At 44.8% G+C, this 26,153-nt stretch overlaps 1 protein-coding gene across 2 annotated transcripts in view; it reads left to right on the top strand.

Moving 5' to 3' along the window:
- The window catches only part of CDIP1 (cell death inducing p53 target 1), a 90,788-nt gene that overhangs the window by 12,501 nt on the left and 52,134 nt on the right, over positions 1 to 26,153 (top strand). For both annotated transcript variants that reach the window (XM_033914771.1, XM_033914770.1), the window contains exons 2-3: positions 6,138 to 6,240; positions 6,863 to 7,009. In XM_033914771.1, the coding sequence (XP_033770662.1) occupies positions 6,159 to 6,240; positions 6,863 to 7,009 (229 nt within the window). In that variant the 5' untranslated portion in view covers positions 6,138 to 6,158. The remainder of the gene's footprint in view (positions 1 to 6,137; positions 6,241 to 6,862; positions 7,010 to 26,153) is intronic.

The raw sequence follows: 26,153 nt of genomic DNA, 5'->3' as shown, positions 1-26,153 counted from the left end.
CCTTTGCTGAAGCCGTGCTGGCTGGTCCTCATCAGTTTGTGTCCTTCAAGGTGATCGATGTTGCAGTCCTTTATCAGCGCCTCTACCATCTTTCCCGGTACTGAAGTCGCACTCGCCTTTCTTGAAGATCGGCGTAACATTTGCCACTTTCCAGTCTTCGGGAATCTTTCCTGATTTGATCGACAGATTGGCTATTAGTTGAAGCAGTTCAGCTGTAACTCCTTTCAGTTCCTTGGTTAGCCTCGGGTGGATGCCGTCTGGTTCCAGGGATTTATTGTTTTTAAGCCTATCAATCTGTCTGCATACCTCTTCTAGACTGACTGTCAACCCTGTCAGTTTCCTGTCTTCATTTCCTGTGTATAGCCTGTTGGCTTCTGATATATTAGATATTTCTGTATCGCCTGGTAGACCGGTATAGTTCCTTTACGGATGGGTATTTTACCGCACTGCTACCAGCAGATAGAGACTGAGATCAAACTTGTATATCAGTATAGCTTCCCCTCTACTAATTCAGTCTTTCTCGGTCTTCGGTAGCAGGTGATAAGGCTAATTTCGGCTCCCCTCTTAGCACTGTTGGAACTTTTGTTTTTGGACTCCTGGTTCCCCTTTTGTGCCGGATAGAGCTTGGATGGGTCCATCTGACCTCGGGGGTGTTAAACCCAGCGGGTCTTGTGCTGGGTCTCTCCCCCACCTTACTCCATCTCCCCATATTTTTGTAGAGGTGCCTCAGCAGGCGGCCTGCCCCCTGGTGGGTCAGCCCTCCAGCTTTGAGAGCCGTGGAGTCTATTCTGACTTTAAAAAAAAATTCTGAGATGTGCCAATCTACAGGGCTCATTTCCCTGTAAAACTGCCTGTTTATTTGTGTTTTTCTCAACTAATCGGCACTTTTTCTTTCAGGTAGGGTGTTTTCTGTCAGAATGAGCACTTTTAAAGGGAAAAAGTGCTCATTGTGCTCCATACGCAAGGTACTCGCAGCCAGCCTGTGAAAGCATTATGCAGGCTGGAGTAGTGGGGCAGCCTCGTCGGCAGCAGATGCCCCCGTTGATGGTGCCTCGCGAGTCGGCTTTGGATTGTGGGGAAGCCCAGGCTTCCCCCGACGCCCACGTGGAGGGTTCTCTAGCTGCCGACGGTCTGGGATAAAGGATTTCCTTACCACAACCCAGCTGGGGATTCCCTTTTCGCATTGGATGGTTCCTTGGCCTTAACGTCAGGAAAATCCCAGGCTTTTCAGATGTGGTAGGCCACAGGAACTCCAATTTTGGCAGTTTCGGGTCCATTTTCGGTGGGAACCTCCTCCTTCCTCTCTGTTACATCAGGTGACCTTCCTCCTGTTCTGGAATTACAGGGGCAAGGTATGGCATGGTCCCCTGCTGGGGCAGGGAGTCCCTTGGAGGCCATCGGGGGTCTTTCCCCCTGAATTTATGTTGGCACTTTGTAAATCTTATGTACTGGCGGCAGGAGGTTCCATGTCCACTCCGGGGGTCTCGGGGGGGGGGGTGTTACCCTCGACGTCTTCCCCAGTGTGGCCCCACACAGTGGCGGTTTTGCCCCCCTCGACTCTTCTCTCTTCCAAATGCCCGAGGGTCTCTTGGGATGAGGATTTTTACCTAGAGGAGCAAGATGTTATTGATGAGGATCTGGACCCTTGGGTAGAATTCAAGGATCCTCTTGGGGGGGGGGGTCGGATTCCGCCAGCGAGGGGTTCGAGCACCCCCAGCTGGTGAAGATGCGTTTGTGGTGCGCATTTTTCATCAGGACGAGTTTCATGAGTTAATTCTGCAGGTCTCCTCAGTTTTGCACAGAAGCGCTGGATGAAGAACTGAGAGCCGAGTTGAGGCGAGAAAGTAAAAACGCTAGCACCATAGTTATGGGAGATTTCAACTATGGAGTTTCAAAATGTTCAAAGGAATCGGAGTTCCTAGAGGCTGTATGAGACTGCTACTTGGAACAGCTTGTCAAGGAGCCAACGAGAGGGACAGCTATTCTGGATTTAATCCTCAACGGGCTGAGAGGACCTGTCCAAGAAGTGGAAGTAGTGGGACCATTAGGGAACAGTGATCACAACACGATCCAATTCAAAGTGGAAATAAGTATGCCAAAGGGGAAGAGAACCATCGCAACAATGTTCAACTTCAGGAAAGGGAACTATGATGCCATGAGACAAATGGTAAAAACAAAACTCAAGTACAGCTCCAGAAAGGCAAGCCTGGACCTTATTTAAGGACACAGTGAGCGAAGCGCAAAACCGGTATATACCCAGATTTAGAAAAGGGTGCAGAAAGAATCGAGCAAAAGACCCAGCATGGCTAACCAATAAAGTTAAGAAGGTGATAGGAGATAATAAAAAATCCTTCAGTATGTGGAAAAAAGATAAAACCGGGGAAAATTGGAAAGAGCACAGGAAACATCAAAAAGAATGTCACCGCGTGGTCAGAATAGCAAAGAGAGAGTATGAAGAGAGACTTGCAAAGGAGGCACGGAATTTTTTTTTTTTTAACTTGTACAGAAAGCTTTTAAGTTAAAAAAAAAAAGTCCAACAATAATATAATAACTTCAAAGATATTAAATTAACTTAAATCAGCTCAAGTCCACAAAGATCCAAAATGTAATTTATAAAACGGAAACTAGGAAATGTTAACTAAGGAAAAATGATGCAAATTAGCTGATATGGACATCTAAATTATACTATACTCCTCCTTTCTTTTCCTTCTCAAGCCGAGATAGAGATAGGAAAGTTGTCAGCTGGTAGGGCTCAAAGAAAACATATTTTTGTGAATTATATTGTATAATACATTTGCAAGGATATCGAAGGAAAAAAGTTGCTCCAAGAGCTATAATTCCCGGTTTTAACATAAGAAACTTTTTTCTTCGCCTTTGTGTGTCCCTAGCTAAATCTGGGAACATTTGTATTTTAAGTCCCATGAATTCTTTCACTCTATTTTTAAAGAAAAGTCTCAAAATCCAATTCTTATCCATCGTTAGGGCTAAAGTTGCCACTAATGTTGCAGGAGTAGCCATTTCTTTATCTGATAATTCCAGTAGTGCTGATACATCTATTGGTCCTTGGCTATCTTCTTGTTGTTGAGTTTGATTTTTCTTGGGCAAATAGTAAACCTGTGTAAATGGAGGTAATGAACCCTCAGGAACTTCCAATATTTCCACCAGGTATCGTTTTAACATCTCACGAGGAGTAATTCTTGTAATTCGTGGAAAATTAATCAATCTGATATTGTTACCTCTTGAAAAATTTTCAAATGTTTCAATCTTCCTTCTTAAATTCACATTATCCTTAATTAAAGTTTCTTGGAGATGTTTGGAAAATTTTAATTCATTTTTAATACTGTCTATAGATATCTTAGAGTCACCGATATCTTGTTTTATTAGGGCAATTTCCTTTTCTTGATCATTTATTTTCCCCTCCACTTGCTGAATATTTATTGTTTTCACCATATTAGCCACCAGGTCCCACAAGGCATCTAAAGTAACTTCTTGGGGTTTAACTATGGTAGGAAATTGCAAATGAGTATACAAAGATTTATTCTCACCAGCCGACCCCTCTCCTCCACTTCCATCAGCCTGGGTAGGTCCAGATTCTGATGTTACATATGTGAAAGGGAAACAACCGGTGAGGGAGGAGGTGGGACCCCTGGATGAGGGTGACAGGAAGGGAGTGGTAAAGGAGGAAAAGGAGGTGGCGGACAGATTAAACACGTTCTTCTCGTTGGTCTTCACGAAAGAGGACACATCCAATGTGCCGGAACCGGAAAAATTATTCAAGGGGGACCAAGAGGAAAAATTATTGTGCTTGGAGGTAAGCCTCGAAGACGTACTCAAAAAGATAGATAGGCTAAAAACTGACAAATCTCCTGGCCCAGACGGAATCCACCCAAGAATACTAAAAGAGCTTAGAGATGAAATAGCGGAGTTACTGCAGCAGATTTGCAACCTATCCTTGAGAACACGGGTAATCCCGGAAGACTGGAGGATAGCGAATGTTACACCTATCTACAAGAAGGGATCCAGAGGCGACCCGGGGAATTATAGACCGGTCAGCTTGACCTCGATTCCAGGGAAGATGGCCGAATCATTGATCAAGGACAGTATCAATGAGCATATAGAGAAAAATAAGCTGATGAGAACAAGCCAGCATGGTTTCTGTACTGGAAGATCTTGCCAAACGAACCTACTGCACTTCTTCGAGGGGATAAGCGAACATTTGGACAAAGGTGACCCCATAGACATAGTATACCTGGACTTCCAGAAAGCCTTTGACAAGGTACTTCACGAGCGTCTGCTAAGGAAGTTGTGGAACCACGGGGTGGAAGGGGACATACACAGATGTATCAGAAACTGGCTGGCGGACAGGAAACAGAGGGTAGGAGTAAAGGGACACTATTCTGACTGGAAATGGGTCACGAGTGGAGTCCCACAAGGGTCAGTGCTGGGACCACTGCTATTCAATATATTTATTAATGACTTGGAAACAGGGACAAAGTGTGAAGTTATAAAATTTGCGGATGACACAAAACTCTCCGGTAGGGTTAGATCTGTAGATGAATGTAAAGAACTTCAAAGGGACCTGAACAAACTAAGCGAGTGGGCAAATAAATGGCAGATGAGCTTCAATGTAGAGAAATGCAAAGTCATGCACATAGGGAAAGGAAACCCGATGTACAACTACATGATGGGGGGGGGATGATATTGGGGGAAGGCAACCTAGAAAAGGACTTGGGGGTTTTGGTGGCTATAACAATGAAACCGGTGGCACAATGCGCAGCCGCCTCGAAAAAGGCGAACAGAATGTTGGGAATTATCAAAAAAGGTATCACTACCAGAACCAAGGAAGTTATCCTCCCGCTGTATAGGGCGATGGTGCGACCCCCATCTGGAGTACTGCGTTCAGTATTGGTCGCCGTACCTTAAGAAGGATATGGCGATACTCGAGAGGGTCCAGAGAAGAGCAACAAAAATGATAAAGGGCATGGAAAACCTTTCATATGCTGAGAGGCTGGAGGCTGGAGAAGCTTTTCCCTGGAAAAGCAGAGACTTAGAGGGGATCAGGGCTGTGGAGTTGGTAGATAAATGTTCCGACTCCGACTCCTCAGTTTTTTGTACTTCAGACTCCAACTCCGACTCCAAGTACCCGAAATTTACTCCGACTCCTCGACTCAGACTCAGACTCCACAGCACTGGTTAATTTTCAGATTGTTAAAATGGAATGTCAAGTTGAGAGAAATGAGCATTTTCAACACCACCTTCTTTTTGCTTTTAATCAAGGTTCTAAGGCCGCAGAAGCTGCTTGCAACATTTGTGCTGTGTATATAGTGGGTGCTATAGCTGAAAGAATCGCTCGTGATTGGTATGCCAAGTTCAAAAATGGAGTCGGTAGATAAATGTTCCGACTCCGATTCCTCAGTTTTTTGTACTTCTGACTCCGACTCCAGGTACCCGAAATTTCCTCCGACTCCGACTCCACAGCCCTGGAGGGGATATGATAGAAACTTATAAGATCATGAAGAGTATATAGAGAAGGTAGAGAGGGACAGATTCTTCAGACTGGCGGTGGCAACAAAAACTAGAGGGCACTCAAAAAAATTGAAGGGAGATAGGTTCAGAACAAATGCTAGGAAGTTCTTCTTTACTCAGAGGGTGGTGGACACCTGGAATGCGCTTCCAGAGGAGGTGGTAGAGCAGAGTACAACTTTGGGTTTCAAAATGGGATTGGACAAGTTCCTGAAGGAAAAAGGGATTGATGGATACAATTAGAGGGTTACTATACAGTAATAGATCACTTAAAGGTCATTGACCTGAGGGGCCGCCGCGTGAGCGGACTGCTGGGCATGATGGACCTATGGTCTGACTCGGCAGAGGCAATGCTTTTGTGCTTATTAGCAGGTAAGAACCTAATTTCTCCATCCTCTTTGGTAAATAGACGCAACTGCTGAAACATAGGTTTTTAATATGACCAGAAAGAGCAGGAATTACTAGGCACACAAATGTCATCAAAAGTTTAGTAATTCTGGTAGTTTAAAGAAATGAAAGTATTTGAACATGGAGACATATTTCTTCTGGTGATAGTTTTATTGCTCCTGCATTTCTATATTCTGTAATAACAGCATAGAACATTTTTCTTGTAGCCTCGGGGGAAACAGTAAGCCATGTCTGATGCCCCTCCTCCCTATACTGGTGGACCTTCTGCTCCTTTGTTAGAAGAAAAGCATGGCCCTCCATCCAGCTTAGGTAAGTGCAAGAAACATTTATCATGATTGATCTCTTTTTTTACTATACCCAGAAATAGGTTTGGACAATCATAATTAACAGTTCTTATGCTCATTGCTCACTTCTGCCCCATACTCAGTATGTGACATTAATTTATGACTAGTTCGTTTTCTATCACTCTTGGGCTGGATCTTCAAACTGAAAAATGAATCAGTATGGCAGACATTTTGTTTTGTTTAATACTTTGTATAGCTGTAGCTTGAAGAATAAAGATAAGTTGGATGTGATGGTTTTAGCAGGAAAAAATTCTACAATTCTCTTGTCCATAAATGAGCATGTATGGGCAACTTAGAGCATTTTATAGAATCTTTTGCCCCCCACTTAATTCTTTTTGTACACCAGTACAAAAGAACATAAGATAAGTCATGCAGAGCTAGATCAAGGTCAGTTGAGCCCAGGATTCTGTCTTCTAACGTGTAACTTAACATTTTGTGCCTATAACTTGGATTATTTGTTTTCCCTTTTTACATGCCTTTGGCAGCACTTCCTTTGCATATGGAAGCCTTAGTAAATGGAAACTGTTGCCTAACTCCATCTTTGTTTGTTTGAAAAACAAGTGCAATCTTTCTTGTTCATTCTCCAGGAATACCTTCCCCTGCTACAACACAGCCTCACAGTATGCCAGTCCCTTCTCCAGAGTTTGGACCACCCCCATATGAGCCAGGGCCTCAGCCAGGTTTCATCCCACCACACATGCCTGTCGAAGGAGGCATGCCCTATATGCCCCATGGTAAGTCTGCAATGAAGGGAGGTTGCTAGAGATTATTCCAGATTCTATAATTTTGTGCTCAAGTGTGTTATCTGAAAATTTTGTGCAGGTCAGATTTTCCAGTTTCTACATCGGGTGCTTCTCAATAGGAATTTGGAGTTAAGTTTAGGTCCAGTTATTTTCCAGTACTGAATGTCATTGCATACAACCCTTCTGTTGATTTCTCCAAAGCTGTTCTATAGCTTAAACAAGCCTAGGGTCTCAAAAGTTGCTGAGGGGCATGTTCTTCAGATACAGGGAAACCGTACAGTGCTAAGAAAATGTTGTAATCCCACTAAAATACAGACTTATATTAAAAAAATATGATTAGATCCCAATTTGAACTTGGATAATGGAGAGACCATCACTTGAATAAATAGATCAAACAAAAGATATATTTTTATTATTTTACAAAAAAATTAAATAGTAAATATTGTGACTCAGTCAGTAACTGGTGGCTCCTTCTTGAAACAGCAGGGAATTAGCAGATGAAGGCTCAAAGTGGGTATAAGCTATAAGCTTACAGGCAGCTATGAATAAACTGCTTTAGCCCCTCTGCACTACTGTTTTCTCCTGTATGGTTGTGTGTAGAGCTCTAGGTCCCAGGAATCCGAGGAAGACCATATCTCCCCCCTCCCCCCCACACCTTTTATGAAGCCGTGTTAGGTTTTTTTATATCCAGCCATGGCAGTAAAAACACTGACGCTCAAAGAACTCCTGTGAGCATTGAAGTTCTTGAACTGCTGCAGCCTGCGATTAAAAAAACCCTAACATGGCTTCATAATATGTAATTTAAAATTTTCCTCTCTAAAAGTTTGAACAGGCTTATGTTTTCAGTTCTTTGTGCAGTTTGAGGCGTAATTCTCTTAAGCAATTGCCTACATTTAGGCATCGGTTAACAACTGCTTTAAGTGCCATGGTGCTTCATGATATAATATTTGATGACCTAAGCATAAGATCTTAAATTCTATCCAAGAATTCAAGGAAACCAATGCAAGCTTTTTAACCTAGTTGTGATGTGCTCCCTTTTGGTTATCCCTGGTATCATCCTTGCTGTCGCATTCTGTACAATTTGCAATGCCCTGTATCATGAAATAGCAATCCCAAGATACAGACATTGCAATATCCAGCCTTGATACAACCAGCGCTTGAATTTCAATTCTGAAATCAGCAATGGATATCATAGGCTTTAACCTACTTAGTAATTTCAGTTGGAAAAAACCAACAATGAACTACCTTTGAAATCTAATTCTGCATACTCAGTTAAGTCTAAGATCCCCCACCCCACCCCACCACAACTCACCCAAGCATCTAACTTTCCACCACTGGCATGTTTTGCTTTTGGCCCTTTATAGAATCTTCACCTTCCAGATGCACAGTTATAAAATTGCCGTCTTTGGATTAGTGATACAGTATGAATCTGTGCACCTTGGATCTGTGCATCTTGTGAGATAAATTACAGAAGGACACACTAACAGCTCCACCTCCTTCAGTTAAGCAGAGAATTGTGCTGTACAAATGTGCCTTGAACCTGCTTTCAGTATAGAGCTCTCTATAGCAGAGCCAAACATTTAAGCAGGCTGATTCATAAGCACATTTTCAAAGCATTCTGGGATGGACATTACAAGTAGTGAACAGAGCCGGATTAAGCCATAGGCAATAAGCAAACTAGTCACATGCCTAAGGTCCAAAGTTTGGGGGAGAGGGGGCTGGCTATCAGTTGTTCGGAAGTCTTGGGAACCTTGGATTGCCTACTGTCTAGATTTCTTCATAGAAACATAGAATATGACGGCAGAAAAGGGCTGCAGCCCATCAAGTCTGCCCACGCTAATGACCCACCCCAGACTTCACCCGGCTAGAGATCCCACATACATATCCCATTTCTTTTTAAAATCGAGCACGCTGCTGACGTTAATCACCTGCAATGGAAGTTCATTCCAATGATCGACTACCCTTTCGGTGAAGAAATACTTCCTGGCGTCGCCATGAAATTGCCCGCCTTTGATTTTCAGCGGATGACCTCTTGTGGTTGAAGGTCCTTTAAGAAAGAAGATATCGTCTTCCACCTCGATGCGGCCCGTGATATATTTAAAAGTCTCAATCATGTCTCCCCTCTCTCTACGTTCCTCGAGCGAATATAGCTGCAGTTTATTTAGTCTTTCCTCATATGGGAGGTTCTTGAGTCCCGAGACCATCCTGGTGGTCATTTGCTGAACCGACTCGATTCTCCGCACATCTTTTTGATAATGTGGTCTCCAGAATTGAACACAATATTCAAGATGAGGTCTCACCATGGATCTGTACAGGGCCATTATGACTTTGGGCCTCCGGCTGACGAAACCTCTACGGATGCATCCCACCATTTGTCTAGCCTTGGATGCAGCTTTCTCCACCTGCTTGGCAGTTTTCATGTCTTCACTAATGATTACTCCCAAATCACGCTCTGCCCTAGTCCTAGCTAAGGTCTCACCATTTAGAGTGTAAGTTCTGCACGGGTTTCAGCTGCCAAGGTGCATGACCTTACATTTTTTGGCATTGAAGCCTAGCTGCCAAGTCGAGGACCAATGTTCCAATAAGAGCAGGTCCTGTTCCATACTGTCGGGCAGGGTGCTGTTATCTACTATGTTGCATAGTTTGGCATCGTCGGCGAATAGTGTTATTTTACCTTGAAGCCCTTGAGTCAGGTCTCTTATGTATATGTTGAAAAGGATCGGTCCCAAGACCGATCCCTGTGGCACTCCACTGGTCACCTCTGATGTATTGGAGGGGGTACCGTTAACCACTACCCTCTGGATTCTACCGCTTAACCAGTCATTGACCCATGTCATCAATGTCACTCCCAATCCCATTGAAGTCATCTTGCTCAACAATCTGCGGTGCGGGACGCTATCAAAAGCTTTGCTGAAGTCCAAGTACACGACGTCCAGAGACTTCCCCATATCCAGTTTCCTTGTAACCCAGTCAAAGAAGCTGATCAGATTGGATTGACAGGACCTTCCCTTTGTGAATCCATGCTGGTGGGGATCCTGTAGATTCTCCTCGGTCAGGATCGTATCTAATTCGTGTTTAATAAGTCTTTCCATGAGTTTGCTCACTATTGAGGTGAGACTCACCGGTCTGTAATTCGCAACCTCCGTTCTGCAACCTTTTTTGTGCAATGGAATGACGTTAGCTGTTTTCCAGTCCATGGGGACTTTTCCGGTACTTAGGGAAAGACTGAATAGCACGGATAGCGGTTCCGCCAGGACATCACACAACTCCCTAAGAATCCTGGGGTGTAGATTGTCCGGTCCCATGGCTTTGTTCACCTTGAGTTTTGATAATTCGCCATGGACGCTGCTGGGTGTAAACTTGAAATTTTGAAACGGGTCTTCCGAGGTTTGCCTTGCCTGCAGTTGTGGACCGGTCCCCGGTGCCTCACAGGTAAAGACTGAGCAAAAGTATTCATTTAGTAGTTTGGCTTTATCAGAATCCGTTTCTGCATATGTCCCGTCTGTTTTCCTGAGGCGTACTATCCCATCTGTGTTTCGTTTCCTGTCGCTAATGTATCTGAAGAAGGATTTATCCCCTTTTTTAATGTTTTTCGCTAGATGTTCTTCTGTTTGAATCTTGGCCTCTCTGACTGCCGCTTTGACTGCCTTAGACCTGGTCAGATAGTCTTCTTTTGCCACCCTGTTTCCTGTATGCTTGTAGGAAATAAAAGCTTTTTTCTTTTCCTTAACAAGATCCGAGATCTCTGCAGAGAACCACTGGGGCTTGTTCTTCCTCCGTCGTTTGCTTACTGTTTTTGCATAGCGGTTTGTTGCCTCATGTAAGGTGCATTTCAGGATTGACCACATAGCCTCTACATTATTGGTTTCAGCTTGGTTTTGTAGCGCCTGATGGACGAAGTCTCCCATGCGTTTAAAGTCAGTCCCCCGAAAGTCGAGGACCTTTGTTGCTGTGTTTGATGTAGTGAAGCCTATCTTGATGTTGAACCATACCATGTTGTGGTTGCTGGAGGCCAGCGTATCGCCTACCGAAACTTCTGAAACGCTTTCTCCGTTGGTGAGTATCAGGTCCAGTGTTGCCTGATCTCTAGTGGGCTCCAGCACCATTTGTTTGAGTCGTGCCCCTTTTATGGAGGTTAAAAGCCTTATGCTGCCGCTGGTAGTAGCGGAAAGTGTTTTCCAATCAGCATCGGGCATATTGAAGTCCCCTAGCAGTACCGTGTCCCCGCGCAAAGTGATGTTCTCAATGTCTTTGATTAGTTCCATATCCCTGTCTTCCTGCTGTTTTGGGGGCCTGTATACCACACCCAGATACAAGCATTTTTCGTTTCCTCTGGCCAGGTTCACCCAGAGTGATTCCCCGGTGTAGTTGACATCTGTGATTCTGGTGACTTTGATGTTATCTCTAGTGTATAGTGCTACCCCACCCCCTATTCTTCCCTCTCTGTCCCGACGAAGTAAGTTGTATCCTGGTATAGCCATGTCCCACCCATGTGAGTCTGTGAACCAAGTCTCAGATATCGCTATCACATCGAGGTCGGCGTTCGTTATCTCTGTCTCTAATTCTAGAATTTTATTGCCTAAGCTGTGTGCATTAACATACATAGCCCTCCATACTTTATGTTTGCTAAGACCCTGTGTAGAATTTCCCACCTGAGTTTGAGTGGCTTTTATATGATTGTTTTTACTGTGTGAACTTACCTCGGTCTCAGAAATGGAGTGTCGATTCACCTCTCCTGGAAAATTACTTACTGCGCTAGTACATGAGTGGGTACCCTCCCCCAACTTACCTAGTTTAAAGCCCTTCGGAGTAGGTGGGCTAGTCGATGTCCAAAGACGTTCTTGCCTCTCCTGGTCAGGTGGAGTCCATCTGGTCCCTACAATCCCTTTAGTGCCTCTCCATGGTCCAGGAAGCCGAAGTTCATGTCCCTGCACCATTCAAGTAGCCACTTGTTTGTTCTCTGGATACGCTCCTCCCTGGCTCTTCCCTTGTCTCTTACAGGGAGGATCGAGGAGAAGACCACCTGCGTTCCCATCTGCCTCAGCTTTTCGCCCAGGGCTCCAAAGTCCTTAGGTATGTTCTCTGGGGTGTTCCTGGCAGTGTCGTTCGTTCCAACGTGAATAAGGAGCATGGGGAAGTAGTCCTCGGGCTTGATGAGTCGGTCCAGGCAGGCGGTTACGTCGTGGATCTTGGCCCCTGGCAGGCAGCAAACCTCTCTCGACTGCATATCCGGTCTGCAGATTGGTCCCTCGGTGCCCCTCAGCAGGGAGTCCCCAATGACTATTACTCTGCGCTTCTTTGAGGGGAGCTGATCAGTTGTCTCTGGAACTGGGACTGTCTGAAGGTTGACCTCCTGTACCTCGCTCGCGGGTCCTTCCTGTAGTATCTGGAATCTGTTCCTCAAGGTTATTAGTGGGGTTGATGTAGGGCTGCTCTGTGTGCAAGAGAAGGAGACAGGAGATGAAAAAGAAGAAATAGAAGAATGTTTTCCGTGTTTTCTTGTGGAGGAGGTTACCAGCTTCAGGATTCTACAAATTTGTAAATTACTTATCTCAAAGTCAGAATGATGGTTAAAGTGTCTGGATATTTTTTTCTCAATTTTTTCCTGTGTCATTATCTAATTAGGGCTAAACTTAGTCCCTGTCCCTGCCCCTGCTAACTCTGTCAATGTCCCTGGCCTCAGCCCTGTCCATATAGGCCTCAAACAGTTATGATTTTAGATTTAAATCTTTAATTTTATTAAAATATAAAGAGTTCCCGTAGTCTCTCGAGACTACGACGGGAACTCCCCACAGCCATTTCCTATTGGCGATCTACACGGGGCAGGAGTGTAGGAAGATCGCTCCTGCCCCGAAAGCCCGCTAGACCACCAGGTAAGGCCGGGACGCCGGGGGGAAGGCTAAACAGTGATATGTACTCCCTCTTCTCAAGAGCCACCAAGGCACAGGTGGTCTGGATATTCCTAATGAGAGAAATTTGCAAGCAGTAAGTAGAGGAGGTAAGCAATAGCATGCAAACCTCTCATTCATATTTATTAGGGATATGAAAACCTAGCCCACTAGCAGCCATTGAAGTTAGGAGTCTGAACACCATCATATTCACCCATACTAGCCTCACCAAAGTCTTGTGGCTTATGTTTGCATTCCACATAGCCAGCCAAATATCTGAACTTTTAACAGCAGTACTTGGTGCAGTTATTCCACTGTCTTTAACAGGCCAAAAGGGCTTGACTGTGGTGTAGTTCTCAGGATACCCTGCATAGGTGCAGGCTGGGATTGGATATGGTTGCCCCTTATTCCAACTTAAGTCAGGTCTATGGGAAATAGGTAAAAGTTGGATCCTCTGGATTCCACGTGCAGTGGCTTTTTAAAAGTTTTTGAAAGCATAGGATCCAGAGGATCTGGTTTCTTTTTTTTCTTCCTCATGCTCAGTTTACCTTTGCTGCAGTCTTAGACTCTTGGTTATTCTCAAGCAAAGTTGGCTTAACCTATGGACCAGGTAGGGCTCTGGTCCAGGATGACGGTGAAAAAGGGCACCAAATGCCTGGACCAGTGATATTGCTGACTCTATATATTAAGCCAACATTCTTTCCTCTCCCCTCCCCCTTCTGCTACGGATCCAGAACATTTTCCCATCCTCCTACCTCGAGTCCAGCACCTCTTTCTTGGTCTCCTTCAGCACCCCCAGACCAGCAATCTTGTTTTTCACTGGCAACAGCAGTAGTAACACTGCCCGAGTCGAGCCAGCTCCTTCCCTCTGCCCCTCTGATGTAATTTCCTGTTTATACATGGGTAGGACACTGCAGAGAGAAGGAGCTGGCTCGATTCAAGCAATGAGTCATTACACTGCTGCAAGTGAAGAACAGGTTTGCTGATCCTGGGGTGCTGAGGGAGACTAAACAAGAGGCACTTGGAAAGAAAGATTTGCTGGACCAGGGGTGGTGAGGGAAGCAGAGGAAGAGGTGGGGGACTGGGCAGTTGCTGGACTGTGTGGGTGAAGGAGGAATTTCAAACTATGGGAATTGAAGAGAGCTACTATGGGTAAAGAAAGGAGGACATTTCAGACGGGGTGAGGGATAGTCTGAAATGTCCTCCTTTTGAAAGTCCACTACTAGAAATGTAGAACTTATAAGGTGTTTTTTTCCTATTGCTTGGATACATTGCTATAAGGACATTGACGTGATCTAACAGAGTTGTAGAGCTTGTAAGGTAGATTCCTGCCATATCAGATCTTTGCACTGTTTTCCTTTCGAAGCAAGATAAACTAATTTTCTCTTGCAACATGCCTTCCACTGTATCATCAATGTTTATACAGCACCTTCTAGAAGTCATTCATTTACTTCAAGTGTTTTTCCCTACATCTGTTCTTAAGGAACATTCCCTACAAAACATTTTGCTCCATCTCCTTTTGATTCTAAAAGGCCCGAAGGTTTGGGAGTGGCTGTAGGGGAAGAAGAAACCATTATATCCTTTTTAGGATGTTTTTTTTACAAAACTTTTTGCTCCATCTCCTTTTGATTCTAAAAGGCCCAAAGGTTTGGGAGTGGCTGTAGGGGAAGAAGAAGCCATTATATCCTTTTTAGGATGTTTTTTTACAAAACTTTTTGCTCCATCTCCTTTTGATTCTAAAAGGCCCAAAGGTTTGGGAGTGGCTGTAGGGAAGAAGAAGCCATTATATCCTTTTTAGGATGTTTTTTTTACAAAACTTTTTGCTCCATCTCCTTTTGATTCTAAAAGGCCCAAAGGTTTGGGAGTGGCTGTAGGGGAAGAAGAAGCCATTATATCCTTTTTAGGATGTTTTTTTACAAAACTTTTTGCTCCATCTCCTTTTGATTCTAAAAGGCCCAAAGGTTTGGGAGTGGCTGTAGGGGAAGAAGAAGCCATTATATCCTTTTTAGGATGTTTTTTTTACAAAACTTTTTGCTCCATCTCCTTTTGATTCTAAAAGGCCCAAATGTTTAGGAGTGGCTGTAGGGGAACAAGAAGCCATTATATCCTTTTTAGGATGTTTTTTTACAAAACGTTTTGCTCCATCTCCTTTTGATTCTAAAAAGCCCGAAGGTTTGGGAGTGGCTGTAGGGGAAGAAGAAGCCATTATATCCTTTTTAAGATGTGTTTTATTTTTGCTCTAGTTTCTCAGTTATAGTCTCTGGACTGACTGTTTCTTCTATATAGTCTACAATTGGACGCTTTATGCATTCTGGAGTTAGTATGCGCATTACAGACCTGTTCTTACTGGGTTTTCCATACAGGTCTCTTTCATTTTTGTTTTTCACACACAGATAATATCTGGGCTCGGGCGCACTACATCTCAACTTCTCCTTGTTGCTGAGTCGCTTAAGTTCCACTATACTATAGACCTCAGCCGAAGATTCTAATTCTCGGCTTTTCTGTCAATGGACCGAGAATATTGGCCCTCAGAAATTATTTGACATATCCTTCAAGCCAAATTACCAATTTGTTCTAGACAATCTTCTCATTGTCTAGCAATGGTCGCCTTTCTCCTGGATGGAACAGACCAATCCCTCTGCAGTGTTCTCCCCAGAAATTTTTTCCAGCCGGGTGGCATGAAAAAGTAGCCAGGTGGGGCGGGATGGGGAAATTTGGTGGTGGGGGAAAGTAACCCCCTCTTTTACTAAGGAAAGCTAGCGTTTTTAGCGCGTGCAAACCCCCGCGCTATGCTGGAAAACTAACGCCAGCTCAATGCTGGTTTTAGCTTCTATTGTGCGTAGCAATTCTGCACGTGCTAAGCGCACGCTAAAACCGCTATCGCAGCTTAGTAAAAGGAGCCCTAAATGTATACTATTTTTATTAGTTGTTTATTATTATTTTCCAATGTTCAATATGAGTTCCTTTTTTAAGGTTTGACACTTGTGCCAGAATATTTTTACTAAATTTAAGAAGTATCCAATTCTAGAAGGGAATAATTAGATATTTGCCCTCTTTCAAATGGTATAGAGGTTTAAAAAAGGGAAATAACGTTAATGAAGTCATTAGGTTCAATCTAGCCATTTATTTCTGCATGAATTTAAACAACTAAAAAAAAGGATAAATATAGCTCATCCAGTCATACAAGAAATGGCTCTGCAGCACATCTAATAATGTTTTGATCACTAGGTTCCTTCCTGAGGTCTCACTGAGGATATGAAATAGATGCTATCCCCACTTACAGACCTCTTCCACATAATTTATGGAGAGGTGTTACTGAACCTTGAAGGAGATCTGTGTGATTGATCTTTATCTGCTACTTTTTTATTTTGCTGTAGTGCAAAGTGAGAGCTAGGGCAAAACAGTTTAGGTAAAGTTGCAGGTAATCATTAGCAATGTATTAAAAATATATATATTTTTTATTTGCTTATAATGTCATTTGAAAGCTGCTTGATGTTAATACAACTTTAATTTAATTCTTTATAGTGTGTGTGGGTGTGGGGTGGGGGACAACACCTACATCAACAATAAGGGTCATTAAATCCAGTGGCGTACCTAGTATATATGACAGCCAGTGCTGATCATTTTTTTTAACAACCCCCTCCTCCATATAAAAAAGATATTTTTAGTAATAATCCATGAGTCACACAACAAGGGTGCACATAGGAAAAGGCAGCATCTTAAACACTGCAGTGAGGACTAGAACACCAACACATAGAAACATAGAAACATAGAAATTGACGGCAGAAAAGGGCTACAGCCCATCGAGTCTGCCCATACCAATGACCCACCCCCTGACTCCTACTCTCCCAGAGATCCCACATGAATATCCCATTTTCTCTTGAAATCTAACACGCTGCTGGCCTCAATCACATGAAATATAAAACTAAACAAGCCAGATCCTGCACAGTCAATTGATCCTGTACAGTCGATGCTAACAGAAAGCCATGTCCTTTTCATACACACAGAACACAGATACACCCTTACCCAATATGGAATAATCACAAACTAAAAATAGAACTATGTAGACAAAAGTTAAACTGAATTAAGAAACCAGACTCTGCATACAATGCAACACCACAGAAATAGTGACACGTCCTCTAACAGTGACAGTGTGCAAAATATAAAGACAGTAGATGTAAATTTGAAAAAAACTGCTACATAACAATCACCACTTTACAAATTAACAAATAGAAATAAAACAAATAATGAGAAATAAGAAAATACCATTTTATTGGACTAATCCATTTTTCAGTTAGCTTTCAGAGGCCAAATCTTTCTTCAAGGAAGTACAGTAGGGATGCCCACACTTTTTTGGCTTGCAAGCTACTTTTTAAAATGTCCAAGTCAAAATGATCTACCAACAAAAAATTTTAACAAACACAAAGCACATTGTACGCAGAGAAGTTAATTATCATTTGTATTCATTTTTTTTTTTCAGAGGTCAATGCAGATGACTTTAGAACATGCAATGTTCAGTAACAACTATACAAAAATAGACAAATACAGTGGTGCCTCGCATAACGGACGCCTCGCACAGCGAACGCTGCGCACAACGAACTTTATGTCTTGATTCGTACAACGAACTTCGTTTCACACAACGAAGTCGCCCGAGCTGCATCCTTAACTGCCCTCTCTCCGCCTGGCTCCCTCTTGCCCCCCCCGACTCCCCGACACGATCGGGGCAAGAGGGAGCCCAAGCCCTCTTGCCCCCCCGACTCCCCGACACGATCGGGGCAAGAGGGAGCCCAAGCCCTCTTGCCCCCCCGACTCCCCGACACGATCGGGGCAAGAGGGAGCCCAAGCCCCCTTGCCCCCCCGACTCCCCGACACGATCGGGGCAAGAGGGAGCTCAAGCCCTCTTGCCCCCCCGACACGATCGGGGCAAGAGGGAGCCCAAGCCCTCTTGCCCCCCCGACTCCCCGACACGATCGGGGCAAGAGGGAGCTCAAGCCCTCTTGCCCCCCCGACTCCCCGACACGATCGGGGCAAGAGGGAGCCCAAGCCCTCTTGCCCCCCCGACTCCCCGACACGATCGGGCCAGGAGGGAGCCCAAGTCCTCCTGGCCACGGCGACCCCCTAACCCCACCCTGCACTACATTACGGGCAGGAGGGATCCCAGGCCCTCCTGCCCTCGACGCAAACCCCCCCTCCCCCCAACGACCGCCCCCCCCAAGAACCTCCGACCGCCCCCCAGCCGACCCGCGACCCCCCTGGCCGACCCCCACGACACCCCCAACCCCCTTCCCCGTACCTTTCTGTAGTTGGCCGGACAGACGGGAGCCAAACCCGCCTGTCCGGCAGGCAGCCAACGACGGAATGAGGCCGGATTGGCCCATCCGTCCCAAAGCTCCGCCTACTGGTGGGGCCTAAGGCGCCTGGGCCAATCAGAATAGGCCCGGGAGCCTTAGGTCCCTCCTGGGGGCGGGGCCTGAGGCACATGGGCCCAACCCGACCATGTGCCTCAGGCCCTGCCCCCAGGAGGGACCTAAGGCTCCCGGGCCTATTCTGATTGGCCCCGGCGCCTCAGGCCCCACCAATAGGCGGAGCTTTGGGACGGATGGGCCAATCCGGCCTCATTCCGTCGTTGGCTGCCTGCCGGACAGGCGGGTTTGGTTCCCGTCTGTCCGGCCAACTACAGAAAGGTACGGGGAAGGGGGTTGGGGGTGTCGTGGGGGTCGGCCAGGGGGGGTCGCGGGTCGGCTGGGGGGGCGGTCGGAGGTTCTTGGGGGGGGCGGTCGTTGGGGGGAGGGGGGGTTTGCGTCGAGGGCAGGAGGGCCTGGGATCCCTCCTGCCCGTAATGTAGTGCAGGGTGGGGTTAGGGGGTCGCCGTGGCCAGGAGGACTTGGGCTCCCTCCTGGCCCGATATTGTCGGGGAGTTGGGGAATCGGCGGGGCAAGAGGGCTTGGGCTCCCTCTTGCCCCGATCGTGTCGGGGAGTCGGGGGGGCAAGAGGGCTTGGGCTCCCTCTTGCCCCGATCGTGTCGGGGAGTCGGGGGGCAAGAGGGCTTGGGCTCCCTCTTGCCCCGATCGTGTCGGGGAGTCGGGGGGGCAAGAGGGCTTGAGCTCCCTCTTGCCCCGATCGTGTCGGGGAGTCGGGGGGGCAAGAGGGCTTGAGCTCCCTCTTGCCCCGATCGTGTCGGGGGTGCCAGGGACCACACGGAGTCACCCACCGTACCACCCGATTCGGGTAAGCGCAGGTATCGGTGGGTGGCTTATTTGCGGGGGGGTGCCTTATTTTACATTTTTTTCTAAAAAGGGGGGGCTGTCTTATTTGATGGCCCTGCCTTATCATCGGGGAAACACGGTAGAAAAAAAAAAATGAACAGTTAAGTCCCAGTTTTTGCCGCTGAGACTCTGCCCTCTCTCACTGTAAAATTAGACTCTACTTAGTCTGTCTTTAAATTTAAAAAATGTGTGTTGTTTTAAAAAACAATTATGTTTTTAGATGTATCTAAATAAAAATAATAACCAAAAATGTATCTTTTTTTATGTCATCTTAGCATATTTTATGCTGCAGAACGAATTATTTTTTTTTACATGTATTCTTATGGGAAAACGCGTTTCACATAACGAACGTTTCGCATAACAAACTTGCTCCTGGAACCAATTAAGTTCGTTGTGTGAGGCACCACTGTATACCCTCTCCCCTTTTACTAAACCACGATAGCGGTTTTTAGCGCAGGGAGCTGCGCTGAATGCCCCGCGCTGCTCTCGACGGTCATAGGCTCCCTACCCTAAAAACCACTATTGCGGTTTAGTAAAAGGGGGCCATAATGCAAAATATAGATATAAATTCTCAAAACAGACACATTTTGATCATTAAATTGAAAATAAAATAATTTTTCCTACCTTTTTGTCTGGTGATTTCATGAGTCTCTGGTTGCACTTCCTCTTCTGACTGTAAATCCAATATTTCTTTCTGTCTCTCTTTCTCTGTCTCCCCCTTCCTTTCTTTCTCTTCCCCCAGCCCCCTCTTTATTTGTGCCTTTCTTTCTCTCTCTCTCTCTCTCTCTCCCTGCCCCCCCTAAGCCACCACACCGATTTCTCCCTACTGCTTCCCCGAGCCAGGCCAGGCATGTACAAGTGGCGGACTCGCAAGATTTCACCTCCAACGTCAATTCTAATGTCGGAGAGTAAATTCCAAGACAGCCAGGCAGCGTCAGACTTGGCGTAGAGGTGAAGTCTTGCGAGTCAAGCGCTTGTACGTGCCTAGCCTGGCTCAGGGAGGCAGGAAGAAAAAGATCGCAAAGGCAACGTGATCAACTCACATTGCCTTTGCGATCTACTGGTTGATCGCGATCGACCATTTGGGCACCCCTGCAGTACAGTATACTGCTGTTATGGTATCCTGTCCTCTCTCTCCCCAATTGGGTGCTGCAGCAGCAGCACTTCTCTTCCCCTTCCCCCTCCCCAATTGGGTGCAGCAGCAGCATTTTTCTTCCCATCCCTCCCATCGGCAGAGTTGCAAGCTTCCCTCCATTGCTGACCTATCTTCCATAGGTCAGCGACGGAGGGAAGCTTACAACTTGCTGCTCTTCCTTGCTTCGGGCCTTCCTCGTTGCCAGGTCCTGCCTTCGTGGAAACAGAAAGTAGTCAGGACCTGGCAGTGAGGAAGGCCCGAAGCAAGTAAAGCAGCAAGATGTAAGCTTCCCAACATCGTTGACCTGTCTCCTGCCTTAGCCCATAGGGAACTCATGCTTCGGCGCTCTAACATGTGCGTGCCAGCTTCCCTTCTTTTCTCCTCCTTCCCCGGGACGTAACTTCCGGTTTTGAAGAGAAGGGAAGCTGGCATGCACACCTTAGAGCCCCGAAGCATGAGTTCCCTACGGGCTAAGGCAGCAAATCTCCAAGCCGGTGAGAAGTGGTTGGTGTTTTTTTTTTTGGTTTGTTGTTTTTTTTTAATGTTGAGCAGCTGCAGCAGCGGCAGGATACGTGATAGATGGCAGCGGGTGGTCATCTAAATTAGCCGGGCGGAGTGCCCGGCTAAAAGGCCCTAGGGAAAACACTTCTCTGTGTGTTTCCTCCAATTCCTCTCTTGCTCAATTCACTAATTCAGCTTCAGCAGGAATTGGCCTCAGGCTTCTTGTAGGATGCTTCTTTTTATTCTAGCCATGGCCAAAAGTCTTTCTCTCAGGAGTCGAAAGTCTGTTTTACCTTTTTAGTGCCTTTCCTGATGACCTCAGCAGACACTGTTTTTTCTAATCCTTCCAGACTCTTTTAGCTGCGTCCAGGCAACCTTCTTGCAGCAGCCCTGTGAGAAGTGAGAGAGAGTTTTCACTGTCCTAGGCTCTTTATCTTAAGCCTTTAACCTAGTTCATATCTTCCTTCCGGGAATAATTCCTACCCCTCTCCCACTCGGCTATTTCCTACACTTCAGTCAGTTTGGCTTTGGGTTATGACCAATTTCCGTGTTCAGGTCATCCTCTAATTTCCAGCTTCGTATAGGTCTTGTCGGCCTTCACCGGTCTCTAGTGATTGGGATCCTCAACTTGTTGTCTCCACACGGTTGCTTCTTTCTTTTGCACCATGATGCAGTATTTTCTACCCCCCCCCCCCACCCATGCTTTTTCTAGACAACAGAGGTCAGGAGATGTCATATATATCTCATCAATGTGCTTCTCTTTTTCTCTCTTAAGCCTCATTCTCACCCTGGAGAAATGGCTCTTCATCCTTTAGACTGCAAAAGAACCTCTTCTCATCAGTTCATCCACTTCGTTCCTCATGAGTTAACTTAGCCTATTCCTAGAGATCTATTTCCACATACCTTGCAGTCTGTATTTCTTTTGCCATATTTCGGCTATACTGCAACTTGGGGCATCTATAATAGCACATAAGATCTCAGTTATATTGGCTTCAGTTGCATTCTTATGTTCCTCTCCTGTAGGTACAATCTGCAATGTAGCTACTTGGTCCTCAGTTTACACATTCATGCCCCATTCCTGTCTGGAATCTTTTTCCAGAAGGGAGGGTCCCTTCGGCCAAGTAGTATTCTACAAAGTTTCTTTCCTTCATTGGCAAACTCTCCCTCCATCCCATTCCAATAAGCTAGGGAGTCCCATATGTGAGAATATGTTGCCTGCTTGTCCTAGGATAAAAAACAGTTACTTACCATAAGAAGTGTTATCCGGAGATGGCAGGCATAAATTCTCACAACCCACCCACCTCCCCTGGTTAGTTTCTTAGCTTGCTTACGGAACTGAGGTACCATGAGCGGGCGTCGGGAGGGAAGGCACTCACACATGCGCAGTGTGGACAGTTGCAAAGTTTCTTAAAACTTAGTGACAGTACAATTTTCATACTGTCCGTACCGGGCTCCATGGATGACATCACCCATATGTGAGAATATCTGACTGCCGTCTCCAGATAACACCTGTTACAGTAAATTAATTGTGCTTAATATACAGTTAACAGGTTACAATTTGCCATAGTTATAGTACAGTACTACTAATTATCATGTCTATAGCGCTGCTAGATGTATGCAGCTCTGTACATTAAACATGCAAGAGACAACCCTTGCTCAATAAAGCTTACAATCTAATTAAAACAGACACAGGACAAATAGGGGTTAGGGAATTTCTCTCAGAGGTAATGATAAAACAAGATATGTGTACTTTACAAGTGAGTAAGAATTAGGAGTTGAAAGCAGCTTTGAAAAAGTGGGCCTTTTAGCCTAGATTTGAATACTGCTGGAGACTGATCTTGATGTACTGACCTAGGCAGTCTGTTCTAGGCATACAGTACAGCAAAATAAAAGGAACAGAGTCTGGAGTTGCAAGTAAAGGAGGAGAATTATAGGGAGAGATAAGAGAGGAGAGATACGGAAGAGCTGCAGAATGAATGTACTTGTGTAATATTTGTATTACACAATCCTAGTATTCTCTAGTACAGTTGATTTAACCTCTTCTGACATTACCCAGTTCCACTCACAAACTTGTCAGTCATTCATTCTCCTTAGCCTCTCAGCTGTCATGTAAGTCAATAAGAATAGTTTGAAGTATATGTAGAAATGGATGGGGGGGGTCAATGAGGTGACTTGAGGAGAGGGATAATGTTAGCATAGCGACACTGGCGGAATATTTATTGGGATTTATTTACCACCTTTTTCATGAAGATTTACCCAAAGTTGTTTACAATACATTGAATAGTAATCAGGTACTCTTAAATATTTTCCCTATCTGTCCAAGTCTCACAATTTAACGTGGTACCTGGACAATGGAGATATACAGTAAGTCATGCATCAAAATTTTGAACGGATTGAAGGAGAGAGATAGTTTAGTGCAGGGGTGCCCAAAAGGTCGATCGCGATCGAAAGGCAACGCGAGTCGATCATGGAGCCTATCCCGGGCTCCGTGATAGACTCGTGTTCGCATTCTACCTGTTTCCCGATGCGGTAAACAGAAGTGCCGGGCCGACCAGCTCCCCCCGACATCAATTATTACATTGGAGAGGACGTTCCGGGCCAGCCAATCACAGGGAAGCAGGGAGAGCTCACAACTTGGCGGTAGGCAGTTTGGGGGAGGGCAGGGAGAAAGAAAAAGAAAGAAAGGGGGCAGGCAGGGAGACAGAAGGTAAACAGAAAGAAAGAAAGGGGGGACAGGGAGACAAAGAAATAAGGGAAACAGAAAGAAAGGAGGGACAGGGAGACAGAAATTAATAAGGGGGGCAGGGAGAAAGAAGGAAAGGGAAGGGGAGCAGGGAGAGAGGAAGAAAAAGTTGTGAGAGGGAATGAGGTCTGGAGGAGAGGAAGCATACAGGAGACTGAAAGAAGGGAAGAAATATTAGATGCACAGTCAGAAGAAGAAAGTGCCACCAGAGACTCATGAAATCATCAGACAACAAAGGTAGGAAAAATGATTTTATTTTCAATTTAGTGATCAAAATGTGTCAGTTTTGAGAATTTATATCTGCTGTCTATATTTTGCACTATGGCCCCCTTTTACTAAACCGCAATAGCGGTTTTTAGCGCAGGGACCCTATGAGCAGCATGGGGCATTCAGCACAGCTCCCTGTGCTAAAAAACGCTATTGCAGTTTAGTAAAAAGGGAGGGAGTATATTTGTCTATTTTTATATTGTTGTTACTGAGGTGACATTGCATAAAGTCATCTGCCTTGACCTCTTTGAGAAACCCCCGAAATATAAATGATAATTAACATTTTCTCTGCGTACAGTGTGCTTTGTGTTTTTAAAAAATTTTATTTTTAGTAGATCATTTTGACTTGGTCATTTTGAAAGTAGCTCGCAAGCCCTAAAAGTGTGGGCACCCCTGATTTAGTGGAAGACCTGTGAGAAGCAAGTTGCAGTAATCTAGGCAAGAGGTAATAAGAGCGTGGATAAGGGTTTTGGTTTTATGCTCAGAAAGAAAAGGTTGGATTTTGGTGATATTATAGAGAAAGAAACGACTGGTTTTAGCAGTCTGTTCAATTTGTGCAGAGAGAGAAGAGTCAAAGATGACGCTGAGGTTTCGAGCTGCTGAGACAGAGAGGATGAGAGTGTTTTTTTCTAGACATAGAGAATGGGGAAAGAGGAGAGGTGGGTTTAGGTGGAAAGATAAGCTCAGTCTTGGCTATGGAGGGCCCCTAGATTACCCCAGGACTAAACATTCCAAATATGTTGGCTGTAATATAAAGGACAGAGAGCTTTCCTCTTACAAGCAGAAGCTACTTGCAGTCCAGCTGCCATTTATACAGCTAACAATCAAGTTTTAAGCCTGTCTCATATACTGTACTTTTCAAAATTGACTTAAAAGATTGACCATGCATTCATTCATCAAGCTTTTAATCCTGTTATCTGAATGAGATAATTGTTTTTAATGGACAATTCCTGCTCCTTAAAGTGTGTGCTCTTGTGCAAGCTGAGGCAAGCAGAATGGCCCAGGGTTATATAGTAACATCTATGAAATCTTGCATTTGATAGGTACTTGAAATAGTTGTTATCCTGTTTTTAAGGAAGATGGAACAACAACCATCACAATGAACATGTAAAATCCTACTCTTGTACAATGTAACCAGCTTGCATGTTCTCATGACTTCCTCCCATCTTAGATAAACTATATATTTCTGTCAATAACCGTGTTTTGCACAGCTTCCCAATTACCATCTGCTCCTTTACAGTTTTGGGGTATATTTCATAATTCTGAACCCATACTCTTCTTATCTGTTCCTCAGGCTCAGGTTCCAAACACTCTAATCATGTATATTGTAAGCAGCTTACAGTATGTCCTGGATTATAATATTTTTAACTTCCTTGCTAAATGAACTAGCTATTTATCATTCGGAACTTTTAAATAGCAGAACTACTATCTCTAATGAAATCCTATACTACTGCGTTCTTCTCCCTTCTCCCATGGCACTCTTGTATCTACCCTATCTGAAATGATTTAAACCTTTTCTGTATGATCCTGGTTATACAGAACACCTGTAGCCTTAAGATCAATGTTTATTGATCAATATGGTGTTAATTGGCATTGCTAGCCTATAATTACTTATCTGCATTCTGATTGTTTTTCAGGAAGGCTTGAATTACTTTTCCCTTCAGCTGTGTAGAAAATAAACCTACAGCTTTTGCATAATCTAATGCTGTATGTACTTGAATATAAACTTTGTTGGGCCAAAATAATTGCCTCAAAATGGAGGTCTCTGTTTTATAGTTTAGTCCTTCCCCTCTCAGACCCATCACAGGTTTCTTCCCAGACCTACCTTAAGCCCTGCTGGTCCAGTGGTGATCCAGGGAAATAGTGATCCTCCTATGGTCCTGCCCGTGCAGTCTCACTACTCAAAATTGCTGATGGAGTGGTCGCTATGTTTATTTACTGCCTTTTCATGAAGAAATTTACCTACAATGGTTTACAATACATTAAAAAGTAATCAGGTGCTCTTAAGTATTCTCTCTATCTGTTCTGGCAGGCTCACAATCTAACTGTGTTACCTGGGGCAATGGAGTGTTAGGTGACTTGCCCAGAGACACAAGGAGCATGCTGGGATTGAACTGACAACCTCAGGGTGCTGAGGCAACAGCTCTAATCACTAGGCCACCCCTACACTCCACAGTAACCTTGTGAAACTGCCATGAGTTGGTTTTTATTCGAGTCAACCTCTTTTTTTCCCCCCTTTTTTAGGGGAAAAAGGTTACCTTGGTTTGTATTTGGATGGGTTTATATTCGAATATATACAGTATATCTGAAAAAAATATAATTTCTTTACTTCTCT

Source organism: Geotrypetes seraphini, chromosome 11 (assembly GCF_902459505.1).
Source record: "Geotrypetes seraphini chromosome 11, aGeoSer1.1, whole genome shotgun sequence".
Taxonomy (NCBI): Eukaryota; Metazoa; Chordata; class Amphibia; order Gymnophiona; family Dermophiidae; genus Geotrypetes; species Geotrypetes seraphini.
This window is presented reverse-complemented; position numbering and strand designations above follow the sequence as displayed.